At 35.8% G+C, this 19,995-nt stretch overlaps 1 protein-coding gene and 1 long non-coding RNA gene across 2 annotated transcripts; both read left to right on the forward strand.

Annotated features, from left to right (window-relative positions):
- On the forward strand, positions 1–1,337 carry LOC144544582 (uncharacterized). Its single transcript, XM_078293113.1, has 3 exons — positions 1–358; positions 1,006–1,106; positions 1,199–1,337. Exons 1-3 carry the CDS (start codon positions 205–207, stop codon positions 1,280–1,282), a joined length of 339 nt encoding a protein of 112 aa, XP_078149239.1. The 5' UTR covers positions 1–204; the 3' UTR covers positions 1,283–1,337.
- Positions 1,338–18,062: 16,725 nt separating this feature from the next.
- Positions 18,063–19,192, forward strand: LOC144544196 (uncharacterized). Its single transcript, XR_013508164.1, has 3 exons — positions 18,063–18,181; positions 18,288–18,609; positions 18,874–19,192. It is a non-coding gene; the product is annotated as an uncharacterized LOC144544196 (long non-coding RNA).
- Positions 19,193–19,995: the final 803 nt, after the last annotated feature.

Here is a 19,995-nt window from a genome sequence, read left to right on the forward strand (position 1 = left end):
ATATCACATTAACTCCTGGAGAAACAAATGTGTGTTGGATTCCCCTGGGAAATGGAAAACATATACAAAAAATCTGATACCTTGTTAATAATTTACTCTTATCTAGTGAGATAGATGAAGGGAAACAGGGTACTTTCCAATAGATGAGGGATATAGGAAATATTTCTAAATAATTATATCTTGTGTTCCTTGACAACAATTAACATGCTCACAACTGCCAGACTGGGCGTATCTAAAGGTTCACTCCACTCCTTTAAAGCAAATGATACACCCCGCTTAGCTGTTGAATTCCTTTTTGAAGTGAATGTTACTGTGTGGACTGTCGATTGCAACTCTTCTGGAACCTATGCTGCATTAGGTTATTTCATTTCTTCTTTCTTTTATTTTTTCTGATTCGTGATATTGTCTATATTGTAATGAATGCCAAGACACACTATGATAGAAAAATGAAATCCAACTAAATGTAGGCTATGAAGGTATATTTGTTTAAGAACTCTATATTGGGGAAATAGGAGGTACATCATTATATGGTTCTTAGACAAAGCCACATTACATGGTTATTACACAGCTAGCGGTCTGTGCTATGGATTCAAATCTTTGTTTTTAACGTTCAAAAAGTCCATATGAATTGTTCAACATGATCTTCATATGAAAATGTACTTGCATACAATTTTACCCTTTTTTAGAACATATTTACTATATTTTTAGTTAGATAGAAAATCACTTGATTTGAAAATTTTGTACAATCCAAAAACAGTGGTTTTTCACCTATCTAAAAAAAAATACAAAAAAAAAAATTCTAAAAATATAAAAATTCAGTATGTAACTACATTTTCATATGAAGATTATGTTTAAAACGGTTCGGATTGGCTATTTGAACTTTCAAAATAGAGTTATGGATCCATAGCATGAGTTGATCCGTAATATGCATACTACCATAGCCTCACTCAAAAATCATTTATTATCTTATTGCTCTGAACTGGACAAATTTGAAATTATGTGTAGGAACTAGTACAGGGCCAGCTTTACTCGACTTGGAAACCAGATCACTAGTACGGTTCTATCGCATTGAAAGTGATATTTTATCACTGCAATTTCTTTCTTCGGTAATACATATTAATTTGGGTGTTCCCTTCCCCTTCATGATTTGTTAAAAATCTTTTGATTACATAAATAATATTTGCTATTTAATTTTCAGGGAAATGTTGTACTATGCGGTTTGAGAAGTGGGTCAATATTGACTTTTGACCCACGACTAAAGCAGATTTTTGGTAATACATAGGCCTCTGATTTGTCTAGTGCCAGCCCAAATTCTCACATGACAAGCTTACATGCGGTTAGGATCATGTGTTACTGTTCAAATAAAGTTGTTTCAACATTTTCTGGTTGAACTAAATCAATATTATAATGTCAAAATTATTTATTTGGACAATTTGATCCTTTTGTTCATCAATAGGTTATTCAATGACTCACATATAGCACTTCTGCAGTCTGTAGGTATAGAAACAATATTCCTTCAGTTATTATTTTATCTGTGTTAACTCGTGAATATCTCTGTTGATTGCATCCATGCACATGAAGAAGAGCAAATGGGGTTAGTTTTGGCATCATTCCTGACAACATAGCAAATGGGGTTCTTTGTAGTGCGGGCATGCAGTATTATGTTTTTTAAGAGGTTTCTTTCTGAGAAATCTGAAATAAGTTATATGTGCAACATGGTTTCTCTATCATCTGATGAAATTTACTTCATAGCCAGTTCAGTGGATGGTTCAGTTAGATGCTTTCCTATTCTTCAATTTAAATAAAATTCCCCAATTCTCTGGCAAACTGGGGGTCAATCTTTTTATTGTTGCCTTTAACTATGTCTTGTCTTGAAGAAAATGCTTCATGTGAACACATATATAGTTACACACAAAATAGGTGCAAATCTCCATATAGAACATGTATCTATTTTAAACTTTTCAGAAATATTAGAAAAAGTAGTTATGAAGATGAGTGATTTGGATATTTCCTTGAAAATAACACACAAGCATAAAATAGGCTCATTTTAGTTCAGAAGGATAAAAGGAGGTTGTCATTTATAATGAAATAGGGGCAAGATGTGTTATATCTCATTTTGGAAAAGAATGATTAATATTTTGCCTTGCAGTCAAACATCTATATTGTTTTTCTTTATTTTGATTTTGATTTTTTCACCTTTATAAAATTCAGATCAAGGTATTTGTTATTCGATTCAGGAATGTTGCCCGGTCTTACATAGAGGGACATGTTAACCCTTGCAATCATCTGCCAATTGTGGTCAACCGATCTGAAACGCTTCTGCTTTCTGGTATTGAGGTACTTTTTTTAGGGACAGAACTGGTTTTATTCAAGTGTAAATTGTTTGCTTTGGTTTATGCTAGAACTAAACCCTAAACCCTATGTTACTAAGGCCAGCATGATAGTCCCCAAACTTTAGATGCAACTTGGGTCATGGTATACATCATTTTAAATATTGTAGAAAATATTAAGAAGAATAAATAAAAACAAGTTACTTTTGAAAATATTAAAAGAACAAAAAATAGAAGGCGATATAAAATGATGCAATTTATCACGTGGAGACGATTGCAGGACAAGCATTTGGAGCATCAAAATGGGAGAACTTTTATTTTCTGAGATGTTTTCTAAGTCAACATGTACTATGGAATTATGGCTTGGTTTTCAAGGTTGACATTTTAACTTGACAATTTGTTAGTAGGATGATATTAGTTTAATTTTCTATGTTATAATTTTATTTTTGTTTTGCAGAATACGATCGGTTTTGGACAGGTTGCTTTATGCGCGAAGCACGTTCCACTGCTTTCTTCGAGCATCTGTTGGTCCAGCGCCAAAGCTGTAGGTCTGGCTCCATATTGGCATGATTTTGCAAGATAAGTTTTTTTTTTTTACATGTGTCATTTATCTTTTATTTGTCAGCTGGCTTATAATTTGCACATGAATGACCAAGGCTGGACTTCTTGTGTATTCGTACAAGTTGTCAAACATTATATCTCTCTTAGGTCAATGATTGGAAATACATTAGTTGGGATCCAGTTTTGGTCATCATCTCCCAAATAATAAGCCAATCTAGTCTTTGTTGTAGAATAATTCTTGGCCACTATCATGTCTGAAAGGTATGAACTTGTAGTTCTGTTTAATATATTTTTTGGAAAAATTAGCTCAATTGGTTGGATTATATACTTTAATGATGTGGTACCTATTTTCAGGAACAACCAAATATTATTGTAGTGGGGTTGTGAACTTGGCGGTGAAACTCATGGCGAGACAATGGGGAGATATGTCCCTGAATAAATAGTGACGAAATCCAAATATTGGTATGGTACATTTTGCATTTGCTGTGATATATGTGTTTCAGACATGGTATGTTTTTAGCACTCTGTTTTAATTTTATTTTTGTTTTGCAGAATAAGATGAGTTTCAGACTTTTTGCTCTATGGTGAAGCGCATCCCACTGCGTCCTTCGGGCATCTGTTGGTCCAGCGCCAAAGCTGTATGTCTGGCTCCATAATGGGATGATTTTGCGAGATAAGTGTTTCTTTTCCTTTTACATATTTGTGTCATTTATCATATTTCTCAGCTGGTTTATAATTTGCACCCGAATGACCAAGGCTGGACTCCTAAACTGAACAGCAAGTTCAATTCTATAACAAAGATGATATTTGTTTGGAGATAATGACCAAAACTGAATCCCAACTAATTTATTTTCAATCATTGGCCGAAGAGAGAGATAATGTGTGACAACTTGTACGAATACAAATATCATCTCTCTTATAGAATAACTGCTGGCAACTATCATGTTGTTGTTGTTCTGTTTAATAGCGTTTTTGAAAAATTAGCTAAATTGGTTAGGTTATAAATTTTAATGACGCACTACCTATTTTCAGGAGCAACCAATTATGTTTGTAGTGCGATGGTGGACTTGACGACGTGAAACTCTCGGCGAGACAATGGGGAGATGTGTCCCTGTATAAACAGTGATGAACTTTTTGATGAGTATGGTACATTTAGTTAGAATGAGTATTTGTTTGTGTTGGTACTCTTTAATTTTAATTAATTTTATCTCAATCGTTGTCTTACAAGTATTTGTTGGAATTTGTAGCTGCAAGGTGAGCTATTGTGTGCATGGTCTCCGCCTGGTTCCCATGAGCGTGCCGAGGTTTGGCGTTCTGTTTTGAAACTGTTATGCTTTTCTTATTTCTGGAACTTGAGGTTTGCACTTGTTATGCCAAATATTCTGAGGCAATTGCTTTTAATGACATCAATATTTAAATTACTTTTTCTAGTTTAATTTTCTATGTTATAATTTTATTTTCGTTTTGCAGAATACGATCGGTTTCGGACAGGTTGCTTTATGCGCGAAGCACGTTCCACTGCGTTCTTCGAGCATCTGTTGGTCCAGCGCCAAAGCTGTAGGTCTGGCTCCATATTGGCATGATTTTGCAAGATAAGTTTTCTTTTTTTACATGTGTCATTTATCTTTTATTTGTTAGCTGGCTTATAATTTGCACATGAATGACCAAGGCTGGACTTCTTGTGTATTCGTACAAGTTGTCAAACATTATATCTCTCTTAGGTCAATGATTGGAAATACATTAGTTGGGATCCAGTTTTGGTCATCATCTCCCAAATAATAAGCCAATCTAGTCTTTGTTGTAGAATAATTCTTGGCCACTATCATGTCTGAAAGGTATGAACTTGTAGTTCTGTTTAATATATTTTTTGGAAAAATTAGCTCAATTGGTTGGATTATATACTTTAATGATGTGGTACCTATTTTCAGGAACAACCAAATATTATTGTAGTGGGGTTGTGAACTTGGCGGTGAAACTCATGGCGAGACAATGGGGAGATATGTCCCTGAATAAATAGTGACGAAATCCAAATATTGGTATGGTACATTTTGCATTTGCTGTGATATATGTGTTTCAGACATGGTATGTTTTTAGCACTCTGTTTTAATTTTATTTTTGTTTTGCAGAATAAGATGAGTTTCAGACTTTTTGCTCTATGGTGAAGCGCATCCCACTGCGTCCTTCGGGCATCTGTTGGTCCAGCGCCAAAGCTGTATGTCTGGCTCCATAATGGGATGATTTTGCGAGATAAGTGTTTCTTTTCCTTTTACATATTTGTGTCATTTATCATATTTCTCAGCTGGTTTATAATTTGCACCCGAATGACCAAGGCTGGACTCCTAAACTGAACAGCAAGTTCAATTCTATAACAAAGATGATATTTGTTTGGAGATAATGACCAAAACTGAATCCCAACTAATTTATTTTCAATCATTGGCCGAAGAGAGAGATAATGTGTGACAACTTGTACGAATACAAATATCATCTCTCTTATAGAATAACTGCTGGCAACTATCATGTTGTTGTTGTTCTGTTTAATAGCGTTTTTGAAAAATTAGCTAAATTGGTTAGGTTATAAATTTTAATGACGCACTACCTATTTTCAGGAGCAACCAATTATGTTTGTAGTGCGATGGTGGACTTGACGACGTGAAACTCTCGGCGAGACAATGGGGAGATGTGTCCCTGTATAAACAGTGATGAACTTTTTGATGAGTATGGTACATTTAGTTAGAATGAGTATTTGTTTGTGTTGGTACTCTTTAATTTTAATTAATTTTATCTCAATCGTTGTCTTACAAGTATTTGTTGGAATTTGTAGCTGCAAGGTGAGCTATTGTGTGCATGGTCTCCGCCTGGTTCCCATGAGCGTGCCGAGGTTTGGCGTTCTGTTTTGAAACTGTTATGCTTTTCTTTTTTCTGGAACTTGAGGTTTGCACTTGTTATGCCAAATATTCTGAGGCAATTGCTTTTAATGACATCAATATTTAAATTACTTTTTCTAGTTTAATTTTCTATGTTATAATTTTATTTTCGTTTTGCAGAATACGATCGGTTTCGGACAGGTTGCTTTATGCGCGAAGCACGTTCCACTGCGTTCTTCGAGCATCTGTTGGTCCAGCGCCAAAGCTGTAGGTCTGGCTCCATATTGGCATGATTTTGCAAGATAAGTTTTCTTTTTTTACATGTGTCATTTATCTTTTATTTGTCAGCTGGCTTATAATTTGCACATGAATGACCAAGGCTGGACTTCTTGTGTATTCGTACAAGTTGTCAAACATTATATCTCTCTTAGGTCAATGATTGGAAATACATTAGTTGGGATCCAGTTTTGGTCATCATCTCCCAAATAATAAGCCAATCTAGTCTTTGTTGTAGAATAATTCTTGGCCACTATCATGTCTGAAAGGTATGAACTTGTAGTTCTGTTTAATATATTTTTTGGAAAAATTAGCTCAATTGGTTGGATTATATACTTTAATGATGTGGTACCTATTTTCAGGAACAACCAAATATTATTGTAGTGGGGTTGTGAACTTGGCGGTGAAACTCATGGCGAGACAATGGGGAGATATGTCCCTGAATAAATAGTGACGAAATCCAAATATTGGTATGGTACATTTTGCATTTGCTGTGATATATGTGTTTCAGACATGGTATGTTTTTAGCACTCTGTTTTAATTTTATTTTTGTTTTGCAGAATAAGATGAGTTTCAGACTTTTTGCTCTATGGTGAAGCGCATCCCACTGCGTCCTTCGGGCATCTGTTGGTCCAGCGCCAAAGCTGTATGTCTGGCTCCATAATGGGATGATTTTGCGAGATAAGTGTTTCTTTTCCTTTTACATATTTGTGTCATTTATCATATTTCTCAGCTGGTTTATAATTTGCACCCGAATGACCAAGGCTGGACTCCTAAACTGAACAGCAAGTTCAATTCTATAACAAAGATGATATTTGTTTGGAGATAATGACCAAAACTGAATCCCAACTAATTTATTTTCAATCATTGGCCGAAGAGAGAGATAATGTGTGACAACTTGTACGAATACAAATATCATCTCTCTTATAGAATAACTGCTGGCAACTATCATGTTGTTGTTGTTCTGTTTAATAGCGTTTTTGAAAAATTAGCTAAATTGGTTAGGTTATAAATTTTAATGACGCACTACCTATTTTCAGGAGCAACCAATTATGTTTGTAGTGCGATGGTGGACTTGACGACGTGAAACTCTCGGCGAGACAATGGGGAGATGTGTCCCTGTATAAACAGTGATGAACTTTTTGATGAGTATGGTACATTTAGTTAGAATGAGTATTTGTTTGTGTTGGTACTCTTTAATTTTAATTAATTTTATCTCAATCGTTGTCTTACAAGTATTTGTTGGAATTTGTAGCTGCAAGGTGAGCTATTGTGTGCATGGTCTCCGCCTGGTTCCCATGAGCGTGCCGAGGTTTGGCGTTCTGTTTTGAAACTGTTATGCTTTTCTTATTTCTGGAACTTGAGGTTTGCACTTGTTATGCCAAATATTCTGAGGCAATTGCTTTTAATGACATCAATATTTAAATTACTTTTTCTAGTTTAATTTTCTATGTTATAATTTTATTTTCGTTTTGCAGAATACGATCGGTTTCGGACAGGTTGCTTTATGCGCGAAGCACGTTCCACTGCGTTCTTCGAGCATCTGTTGGTCCAGCGCCAAAGCTGTAGGTCTGGCTCCATATTGGCATGATTTTGCAAGATAAGTTTTCTTTTTTTACATGTGTCATTTATCTTTTATTTGTTAGCTGGCTTATAATTTGCACATGAATGACCAAGGCTGGACTTCTTGTGTATTCGTACAAGTTGTCAAACATTATATCTCTCTTAGGTCAATGATTGGAAATACATTAGTTGGGATCCAGTTTTGGTCATCATCTCCCAAATAATAAGCCAATCTAGTCTTTGTTGTAGAATAATTCTTGGCCACTATCATGTCTGAAAGGTATGAACTTGTAGTTCTGTTTAATATATTTTTTGGAAAAATTAGCTCAATTGGTTGGATTATATACTTTAATGATGTGGTACCTATTTTCAGGAACAACCAAATATTATTGTAGTGGGGTTGTGAACTTGGCGGTGAAACTCATGGCGAGACAATGGGGAGATATGTCCCTGAATAAATAGTGACGAAATCCAAATATTGGTATGGTACATTTTGCATTTGCTGTGATATATGTGTTTCAGACATGGTATGTTTTTAGCACTCTGTTTTAATTTTATTTTTGTTTTGCAGAATAAGATGAGTTTCAGACTTTTTGCTCTATGGTGAAGCGCATCCCACTGCGTCCTTCGGGCATCTGTTGGTCCAGCGCCAAAGCTGTATGTCTGGCTCCATAATGGGATGATTTTGCGAGATAAGTGTTTCTTTTCCTTTTACATATTTGTGTCATTTATCATATTTCTCAGCTGGTTTATAATTTGCACCCGAATGACCAAGGCTGGACTCCTAAACTGAACAGCAAGTTCAATTCTATAACAAAGATGATATTTGTTTGGAGATAATGACCAAAACTGAATCCCAACTAATTTATTTTCAATCATTGGCCGAAGAGAGAGATAATGTGTGACAACTTGTACGAATACAAATATCATCTCTCTTATAGAATAACTGCTGGCAACTATCATGTTGTTGTTGTTCTGTTTAATAGCGTTTTTGAAAAATTAGCTAAATTGGTTAGGTTATAAATTTTAATGACGCACTACCTATTTTCAGGAGCAACCAATTATGTTTGTAGTGCGATGGTGGACTTGACGACGTGAAACTCTCGGCGAGACAATGGGGAGATGTGTCCCTGTATAAACAGTGATGAACTTTTTGATGAGTATGGTACATTTAGTTAGAATGAGTATTTGTTTGTGTTGGTACTCTTTAATTTTAATTAATTTTATCTCAATCGTTGTCTTACAAGTATTTGTTGGAATTTGTAGCTGCAAGGTGAGCTATTGTGTGCATGGTCTCCGCCTGGTTCCCATGAGCGTGCCGAGGTTTGGCGTTCTGTTTTGAAACTGTTATGCTTTTCTTTTTTCTGGAACTTGAGGTTTGCACTTGTTATGCCAAATATTCTGAGGCAATTGCTTTTAATGACATCAATATTTAAATTACTTTTTCTAGTTTAATTTTCTATGTTATAATTTTATTTTCGTTTTGCAGAATACGATCGGTTTCGGACAGGTTGCTTTATGCGCGAAGCACGTTCCACTGCGTTCTTCGAGCATCTGTTGGTCCAGCGCCAAAGCTGTAGGTCTGGCTCCATATTGGCATGATTTTGCAAGATAAGTTTTCTTTTTTTACATGTGTCATTTATCTTTTATTTGTCAGCTGGCTTATAATTTGCACATGAATGACCAAGGCTGGACTTCTTGTGTATTCGTACAAGTTGTCAAACATTATATCTCTCTTAGGTCAATGATTGGAAATACATTAGTTGGGATCCAGTTTTGGTCATCATCTCCCAAATAATAAGCCAATCTAGTCTTTGTTGTAGAATAATTCTTGGCCACTATCATGTCTGAAAGGTATGAACTTGTAGTTCTGTTTAATATATTTTTTGGAAAAATTAGCTCAATTGGTTGGATTATATACTTTAATGATGTGGTACCTATTTTCAGGAACAACCAAATATTATTGTAGTGGGGTTGTGAACTTGGCGGTGAAACTCATGGCGAGACAATGGGGAGATATGTCCCTGAATAAATAGTGACGAAATCCAAATATTGGTATGGTACATTTTGCATTTGCTGTGATATATGTGTTTCAGACATGGTATGTTTTTAGCACTCTGTTTTAATTTTATTTTTGTTTTGCAGAATAAGATGAGTTTCAGACTTTTTGCTCTATGGTGAAGCGCATCCCACTGCGTCCTTCGGGCATCTGTTGGTCCAGCGCCAAAGCTGTATGTCTGGCTCCATAATGGGATGATTTTGCGAGATAAGTGTTTCTTTTCCTTTTACATATTTGTGTCATTTATCATATTTCTCAGCTGGTTTATAATTTGCACCCGAATGACCAAGGCTGGACTCCTAAACTGAACAGCAAGTTCAATTCTATAACAAAGATGATATTTGTTTGGAGATAATGACCAAAACTGAATCCCAACTAATTTATTTTCAATCATTGGCCGAAGAGAGAGATAATGTGTGACAACTTGTACGAATACAAATATCATCTCTCTTATAGAATAACTGCTGGCAACTATCATGTTGTTGTTGTTCTGTTTAATAGCGTTTTTGAAAAATTAGCTAAATTGGTTAGGTTATAAATTTTAATGACGCACTACCTATTTTCAGGAGCAACCAATTATGTTTGTAGTGCGATGGTGGACTTGACGACGTGAAACTCTCGGCGAGACAATGGGGAGATGTGTCCCTGTATAAACAGTGATGAACTTTTTGATGAGTATGGTACATTTAGTTAGAATGAGTATTTGTTTGTGTTGGTACTCTTTAATTTTAATTAATTTTATCTCAATCGTTGTCTTACAAGTATTTGTTGGAATTTGTAGCTGCAAGGTGAGCTATTGTGTGCATGGTCTCCGCCTGGTTCCCATGAGCGTGCCGAGGTTTGGCGTTCTGTTTTGAAACTGTTATGCTTTTCTTTTTTCTGGAACTTGAGGTTTGCACTTGTTATGCCAAATATTCTGAGGCAATTGCTTTTAATGACATCAATATTTAAATTACTTTTTCTAGTTTAATTTTCTATGTTATAATTTTATTTTCGTTTTGCAGAATACGATCGGTTTCGGACAGGTTGCTTTATGCGCGAAGCACGTTCCACTGCGTTCTTCGAGCATCTGTTGGTCCAGCGCCAAAGCTGTAGGTCTGGCTCCATATTGGCATGATTTTGCAAGATAAGTTTTCTTTTTTTACATGTGTCATTTATCTTTTATTTGTCAGCTGGCTTATAATTTGCACATGAATGACCAAGGCTGGACTTCTTGTGTATTCGTACAAGTTGTCAAACATTATATCTCTCTTAGGTCAATGATTGGAAATACATTAGATGGGATCCAGTTTTGGTCATCATCTCCCAAATAATAAGCCAATCTAGTCTTTGTTGTAGAATAATTCTTGGCCACTATCATGTCTGAAAGGTATGAACTTGTAGTTCTGTTTAATATATTTTTTGGAAAAATTAGCTCAATTGGTTGGATTATATACTTTAATGATGTGGTACCTATTTTCAGGAACAACCAAATATTATTGTAGTGGGGTTGTGAACTTGGCGGTGAAACTCATGGCGAGACAATGGGGAGATATGTCCCTGAATAAATAGTGACGAAATCCAAATATTGGTATGGTACATTTTGCATTTGCTGTGATATATGTGTTTCAGACATGGTATGTTTTTAGCACTCTGTTTTAATTTTATTTTTGTTTTGCAGAATAAGATGAGTTTCAGACTTTTTGCTCTATGGTGAAGCGCATCCCACTGCGTCCTTCGGGCATCTGTTGGTCCAGCGCCAAAGCTGTATGTCTGGCTCCATAATGGGATGATTTTGCGAGATAAGTGTTTCTTTTCCTTTTACATATTTGTGTCATTTATCATATTTGTCAGCTGGTTTATAATTTGCACCCGAATGACCAAGGCTGGACTCCTAAACTGAACAGCAAGTTCAATTCTATAACAAAGATGATATTTGTTTGGAGATAATGACCAAAACTGAATCCCAACTAATTTATTTTCAATCATTGGCCGAAGAGAGAGATAATGTGTGACAACTTGTACGAATACAAATATCATCTCTCTTATAGAATAACTGCTGGCAACTATCATGTTGTTGTTGTTCTGTTTAATAGCGTTTTTGAAAAATTAGCTAAATTGGTTAGGTTATAAATTTTAATGACGCACTACCTATTTTCAGGAGCAACCAATTATGTTTGTAGTGCGATGGTGGACTTGACGACGTGAAACTCTCGGCGAGACAATGGGGAGATGTGTCCCTGTATAAACAGTGATGAACTTTTTGATGAGTATGGTACATTTAGTTAGAATGAGTATTTGTTTGTGTTGGTACTCTTTAATTTTAATTAATTTTATCTCAATCGACGTCTTACAAGTATTTGTTGGAATTTGTAGCTGCAAGGTGAGCTATTGTGTGCATGGTCTCCGCCTGGTTCCCATGAGCGTGCCGAGGTTTGGCGTTCTGTTTTGAAACTGTTATGCTTTTCTTTTTTCTGGAACTTGAGGTTTGCACTTGTTATGCCAAATATTCTGAGACAATTGCTTTTAATGAAATCAATATTTAAATTACTTTTTCTAGTTTAATTTTCTATGTTATAATTTTATTTTCGTTTTGCAGAATACGATCGGTTTCGGACAGGTTGCTTTATGCGCGAAGCACGTTCCACTGCGTTCTTCGAGCATCTGTTGGTCCAGCGCCAAAGCTGTAGGTCTGGCTCCATATTGGCATGATTTTGCAAGATAAGTTTTTTTTTTTTACATGTGTCATTTATCTTTTATTTGTCAGCTGGCTTATAATTTGCACATGAATGACCAAGGCTGGACTTCTTGTGTATTCGTACAAGTTGTCAAACATTATATCTCTCTTAGGTCAATGATTGGAAATACATTAGTTGGGATCCAGTTTTGGTCATCATCTCCCAAATAATAAGCCAATCTAGTCTTTGTTGTAGAATAATTCTTCGCCACTATCATGTCTGAAAGGTATGAACTTGTAGTTCTGTTTAATATACTTTTTGGAAAAATTAGCTCAATTGGTTGGATTATATACTTTAATGAAGTGGTACCTATTTTCAGGAACAACCAAATATTATTGTAGTGGGGTTGTGAACTTGGCGGTGAAATTCATGGCGAGACAATGGGGAGAGATGTCCCTGAATAAATAGCGACGAAATCCAAATATTGGTATGGTACATTTTGCATTTGCTGTGATATATGTGTTTCAGACATGGGATGTTTTTAGCACTCTGTTTTAATTTTATTTTTGTTTTGCAGAATAAGATGGGTTTCAGACTTTTTGCTCTATGGTGAAGGGCATCCCACTGCGTCCTTCGGGCATCTGTTGGTCCAGCGCCAAAGCTGTATATCTGGCTCCATAATGGGATGATTTTGCGAGATAAGTGTTTCTTTTCCTTTTACATATTTGTGTCATTTATCATATTTGTCAGCTGGTTTATAATTTGCACCCGAATGACCAAGGCTGGACTCCTAAACTGAACAGCAAGTTCAATTCTATAACAAAGATGATATTTGTTTGGAGATAATGACCAAAACTGAATCCCAACTAATGTATTTTCAATCATTGGCCTAAGAGAGAGATAATGTGTGACAACTTGTACGAATACAAATATCATCTCTGTTATAGAATAACTGCTGGCCACTATCATGTTGTTGTTCTGTTTAATAGCGTTTTTGAAAAATTAGCTAAATTGGTTAGGTTATAAATTTTAATGACGCACTACCTATTTTCAGGAGCAACCAATTATGTTTGTAGTGCGATGGTGGACTTGACGACGTGAAACTCTCGGCGAGACAATGGGGAGATGTGTCCCTGTATAAACAGTGATGAACTTTTTGATGAGTATGGTACATTTAGTTAGAATGAGTATTTGTTTGTGTTGGTACTCTTTAAGTTTAATTAATTTTATCTCAATCGTTGTCTTACAAGTATTTGTTGGAATTTGTAGCTGCAAGGTGAGCAATTGTGTGCATGGTCTCCGCCTGGTTCCCATGAGCGTGCCGAGGTTTGGCGTTCTGTTTTGAAACTGTTATGCTTTTCTTTTTTCTGGAACTTGAGGTTTGCACTTGTTATGCCAAATATTCTGAGGCAATTGCTTTTAATGACATCAATATTTAAATTACTTTTTCTAGTTTAATTTTCTATGTTATAATTTTATTTTCGTTTTGCAGAATACGATCGGTTTCGGACTGGTTGCTTTATGCGCGAAGCACGTTCCACTGCGTTCTTCGAGCATCTGTTGGTCCAGCGCCAAAGCTGTAGGTCTGGCTCCATATTGGTATGATTTTGCAAGATAAGTTTTTTTTTTTACATGTGTCATTTATCTTTTATTTGTCAGCTGGCTTATAATTTGCACATGAATGACCAAGGCTGGACTTCTTGTGTATTCGTACAAGTTGTCAAACATTATATCTCTCTTAGGTCAATGATTGGAAATACATTAGTTGGGATCCAGTTTTGGTCATCATCTCCCAAATAATAAGCCAATCTAGTCTTTGTTGTAGAATAATTCTTGGCCACTATCATGTCTGAAAGGTATGAACTTGTAGTTCTGTTTAATATATTTTTTGGAAAAATTAGCTCAATTGGTTGGATTATATACTTTAATGATGTGGTACCTATTTTCAGGAACAACCAAATATTATTGTAGTGGGGTTGTGAACATGGCGGTGAAATTCCTGGCGAGACAATGGGGAGATATGTCCCTGAATAAATAGCGACGAAATCCAAATATTGGTATGGTACATTTTGCATTTGCTGTGATATATGTGTTTCAGACATGGGATGTTTTTAGCACTCTGTTTTAATTTTATTTTTGTTTTGCAGAATAAGATGGGTTTCAGACTTTTTGCTCTATGGTGAAGGGCATCCCACTGCGTCCTTCGGACATCTGTTGGTCCAGCGCCAAAGCTGTATGTCTGGCTCCATAATGGGATGATTTTGCGAGATAAGTGTTTCTTTTCCTTTTACATATTTGTGTCATTTATCATATTTGTCAGCTGGTTTATAATTTGCACCCGAATGACCAAGGCTGGACTCCTAAACTGAACAGCAAGTTCAATTCTATAACAAAGATGATATTTGTTTGGAGATAATGACCAAAACTGAATCCCAACTAATGTATTTTCAATCATTGGCCTAAGAGAGAGATAATGTGTGACAACTTGTACGAATACAAATATCATCTCTGTTATAGAATAACTGCTGGCCACTATCATGTTGTTGTTCTGTTTAATAGCGTTTTTGAAAAATTAGCTAAATTGGTTAGGTTATAAATTTTAATGACGCACTACCTATTTTCAGGAGCAACCAATTATGTTTGTAGTGCGATGGTGGACTTGACGACGTGAAACTCTCGGCGAGACAATGGGGAGATGTGTCCCTGTATAAACAGTGAAGAACTTTTTGATGAGTATGGTACATTTAGTTAGAATGAGTATTTGTTTGTGTTGGTACTCTTTAAGTTTAATTAATTTTATCTCAATCGTTGTCTTACAAGTATTTGTTGGAATTTGTAGCTGCAAGGTGAGCAATTGTGTGCATGGTCTCCGCCTGGTTCCCATGAGCGTGCCGAGGTTTGGCGTTCTGTTTTGAAACTGTTATGCTTTTCTTTTTTCTGGAACTTGAGGTTTGCACTTGTTATGCCAAATATTCTGAGGCAATTGCTTTTAATGACATCAATATTTAAATTACTTTTTCTAGTTTAATTTTCTATGTTATAATTTTATTTTCGTTTTGCAGAATACGATCGGTTTCGGACTGGTTGCTTTATGCGCGAAGCACGTTCCACTGCGTTCTTCGAGCATCTGTTGGTCCAGCGCCAAAGCTGTAGGTCTGGCTCCATATTGGCATGACTTTGCAAGATAAGTTTTTTTTTTTACATGTGTCATTTATCTTTTATTTGTCAGCTGGCTTATAATTTGCACATGAATGACCAAGGCTGGACTTCTTGTGTATTCGTACAAGTTGTCAAACATTATATCTCTCTTAGGTCAATGATTGGAAATACATTAGTTGGGATCCAGTTTTGGTCATCATCTCCCAAATAATAAGCCAATCTAGTCTTTGTTGTAGAATAATTCTTGGCCACTATCATGTCTGAAAGGTATGAACTTGTAGTTCTGTTTAATATATTTTTTGGAAAAATTAGCTCAATTGGTTGGATTATATACTTTAATGATGTGGTACCTATTTTCAGGAACAACCAAATATTATTGTAGTGGGGTTGTGAACTTGGCGGTGAAATTCGTGGCGAGACAATGGGGAGATATGTCCCTGAATAAATAGTGACGAAATCCAAATATTGGTATGGTACATTTTGCATTTGCTGTGATATATGTGTTTCAGACATGGGATGTTTTTAGCACTCTGTTTTAATTTTATTTTTGTTTTGCAGAATAAGATGGGTTTCAGACTTTTTGCTCTATGGTGAAGCGCATCCCACTGCGTCCTTCGGGCATCTGTTGGTCCAGCGCCAAAGCTGTATGTCTGGCTCCATAATGGGATGATTTTGCGAGATAAGTGTTTCTTTTCCTTTTACATATTTGTGTCATTTATCATATTTGTCAGCTGGTTTATAATTTGCACCCGAATGACCAAGGCTGGACTCCTAAACTGAACAGCAAGTTCAATTCTATAACAAAGATGATATTTGTTTGGAGATAATGACCAAAACTGAATCCCAACTAATGTATTTTCAATCATTGGCCTAAGAGAGAGATAATGTGTGACAACTTGTACGAATACAAATATCATCTCTGTTATAGAATAACTGCTGGCCACTATCATGTTGTTGTTCTGTTTAATAGCGTTTTTGAAAAATTAGCTAAATTGGTTAGGTTATAAATTTTAATGACGCACTACCTATTTTCAGGAGCAACCAATTATGTTTGTAGTGCGATGGTGGACTTGACGACGTGAAACTCTCGGCGAGACAATGGGGAGATGTGTCCCTGTATAAACAGTGAAGAACTTTTTGATGAGTATGGTACATTTAGTTAGAATGAGTATTTGTTTGTGTTGGTACTCTTTAAGTTTAATTAATTTTATCTCAATCGTTGTCTTACAAGTATTTGTTGGAATTTGTAGCTGCAAGGTGAGCAATTGTGTGCATGGTCTCCGCCTGGTTCCCATGAGCGTGCCGAGGTTTGGCGTTCTGTTTTGAAACTGTTATGCTTTTCTTTTTTCTGGAACTTGAGGTTTGCACTTGTTATGCCAAATATTCTGAGGCAATTGCTTTTAATGACATCAATATTTAAATTACTTTTTCTAGTTTAATTTTCTATGTTATAATTTTATTTTCGTTTTGCAGAATACGATCGGTTTCGGACTGGTTGCTTTATGCGCGAAGCACGTTCCACTGCGTTCTTCGAGCATCTGTTGGTCCAGCGCCAAAGCTGTAGGTCTGGCTCCATATTGGTATGATTTTGCAAGATAAGTTTTTTTTTTTACATGTGTCATTTATCTTTTATTTGTCAGCTGGCTTATAATTTGCACATGAATGACCAAGGCTGGACTTCTTGTGTATTCGTACAAGTTGTCAAACATTATATCTCTTAGGTCAATGATTGGAAATACATTAGTTGGGATCCAGTTTTGGTCATCATCTCCCAAATAATAAGCCAATCTAGTCTTTGTTGTAGAATAATTCTTGGCCACTATCATGTCTGAAAGGTATGAACTTGTAGTTCTGTTTAATATATTTTTTGGAAAAATTAGCTCAATTGGTTGGATTATATACTTTAATGATGTGGTACCTATTTTCAGGAACAACCAAATATTATTGTAGTGGGGTTGTGAACTTGGCGGTGAAATTCATGGCGAGACAATGGGGAGATATGTCCCTGAATAAATAGTGACGAAATCCAAATATTGGTATGGTACATTTTGCATTTGCTGTGATATATGTGTTTCAGACATGGGATGTTTTTAGCACTCTGTTTTAATTTTATTTTTGTTTTGCAGAATAAGATGGGTTTCAGACTTTTTGCTCTATGGTGAAGCGCATCCCACTGCGTCATTCGGGCATCTGTTGGTCCAGCGCCAAAGCTGTTTGTCTGGGTCCATAATGGGATGATTTTGCGAGATAAGTGTTTCTTTTCCTTTTACATATTTGTGTCATTTATCATATTTGTCAGCTGGTTTATAATTTGCACCCGAATGACCAAGGCTGGACTCCTAAACTGAACAGCAAGTTCAATTCTATAACAAAGATGATATTTGTTTGGAGATAATGACCAAAACTGAATCCCAACTAATGTATTTTCAATCATTGGCCGAAGAGAGAGATAATGTGTGACAACTTGTACGAATACAAATATCATCTCTGTTATAGAATAACTGCTGGCCACTATCATGTTGTTGTTCTGTTTAATAGCGTTTTTGAAAAATTAGCTAAATTGGTTAGGTTATAAATTTTAATGATGCACTACCTATTTTCAGGAGCAACCAATTATGTTTGTAGTGCGATGGTGGACTTGACGACGTGAAACTCTCGGCGAGACAATGGGGAGATGTGTCCCTGTATAAACAGTGATGAACTTTTTGATGAGTATGGTACATTTAGTTAGAATGAGTATTTGTTTGTGTTGGTACTCTTTAATTTTAATTAATTTTATCTCAATCGTTGTCTTACAAGTATTTGTTGGAATTTGTAGCTGCAAGGTGAGGCATTGTGTGCATGGTCTCCGCCTGGTTCCCATGACCGTGCTGAGGTTTAGCGTTCTGTTTTGAAACTGTTATGCTTTTCTTTTTTCTGGAACTTGAGGTTTGCACTAGTTATGAGCCAGCACCCTTGATCGATCACGATCATAGCAAATGCCTAATATTGAGAGGCAATTTCATTTAATCACATCAATATTTAAATTACTCTTTTTTAGTCTAATTTTCTCCATGATGAAGCACCGCTGGGGCAAGAAGAGATATGCGAATATTTGATCAAGAATTTTATGTTGGATGTCAATTTGACTGCTCAGTCAGGTGAGAATTGAGATCGAACTTCTTTATTTTTCTACCTTGTAAAGCCCTGCATTTGCAGCAAGTTCTATTATACTATGATTTTTTTAGGAGAATGTTGTAGATATTATTTAGAGATTTTTGTGAACAAAACTAGTATTCTTAACCAGTAAATTTTTTTTTTTTCCAAAAAATTGAACATCTCTGTTAGTTCTCTTTCATCTCGTTTTTTTTTTCCTATGAATGTTTTTTTCATTTATGTTGTAAATTGTAATGATGTATTTGTAGGAAAGACACCGTTATGTTATGCAGCTAACTTTGGGGATCCAAATGCCATGGAGTCTCTCATCAACTGTGGTGCTGATTTCAATGTCAAAGATGCCAATGGCTCAAGTCTTCTCCATGATGCTGTCATTGGAGGTCTCTTTAATCTGTAAATCATAATTCTGATGCTGTCATCGACTCATTGGAGGTCTCTTGCAATTTGCACTCTAGAAGTTTGCCTATTTGCAAAAGTTGTTGATTATTAAAATTGAAGAATAGACCTAGAAAAGATTGTCATCATTAGCCCTTTAATAAATTAACTTCAATCTGATTGCATCCACATTTTGTAATAGTCGTATGTTTGGCTTAATTTTTTTGTTTTGTATTGACTTAGAAAAAGACAACTTATTTGGGGCAAAAATGAAAGGTGTCAAATGCAAAGATCTAACCTGAATGTGCATCATTTATACTTTAAGTGTTATTGACGATAATAAAGAAATGACACTCTTTCTTATTCCAGATAACCCTCGACATCAGTTATGCTTTATGATCGCTAGAATAATCATTGTAAACCACTGCAACGTAAGTAATTGCATTTTCGGCCTGGCCTATGTTTTGTTATTGGGCCTGACCTGGCCTAGGTTCAAGACGGCCGTATTCTAGGGTTTTGTGAAGGAGCAACAGAAATAATTCTGTCAAACCAATGAATAAGTGAAATACACTGTTCGATATGATTAGTAGTAGCATTTTAGCTGCTGGAGATGATTCACAGGTTAAAAGTTCTAGAAAATGGCCATCTTGCCGGGAACAAAATTTTGCTTCAAAAACAGCCCCAGTACGTAGTAAGTAGTTTTTAAAGGTACAGTCCAGGGAGAAAGATCAATTTTTCAATTATATAGCGATGAGGTAAGTGGCTTGTTGCATGTTTTGTTATGGTGAATTAATAGTGTACCCAGTACCCTCTACTTGAATCCTCGGTCGAGTTAAAAGAAAAAAAAAGGCAACAACTCTCTTAATTACACGACATCTTTTGGCTGCCTCTATCTTGACCAAATCTTAGGTGAATAATGCATTTTATCGCGACCTTGAGAGAGAGAGAGAGGGAGAGAGATTGAGTGAATTGAAGAGCTAGCCAGGAATTCATAT

This window comes from Carex rostrata, chromosome 26 (assembly GCF_964058835.1).
Source record: "Carex rostrata chromosome 26, lpCarRost1.2, whole genome shotgun sequence".
Taxonomy (NCBI): Eukaryota; Viridiplantae; Streptophyta; class Magnoliopsida; order Poales; family Cyperaceae; genus Carex; species Carex rostrata.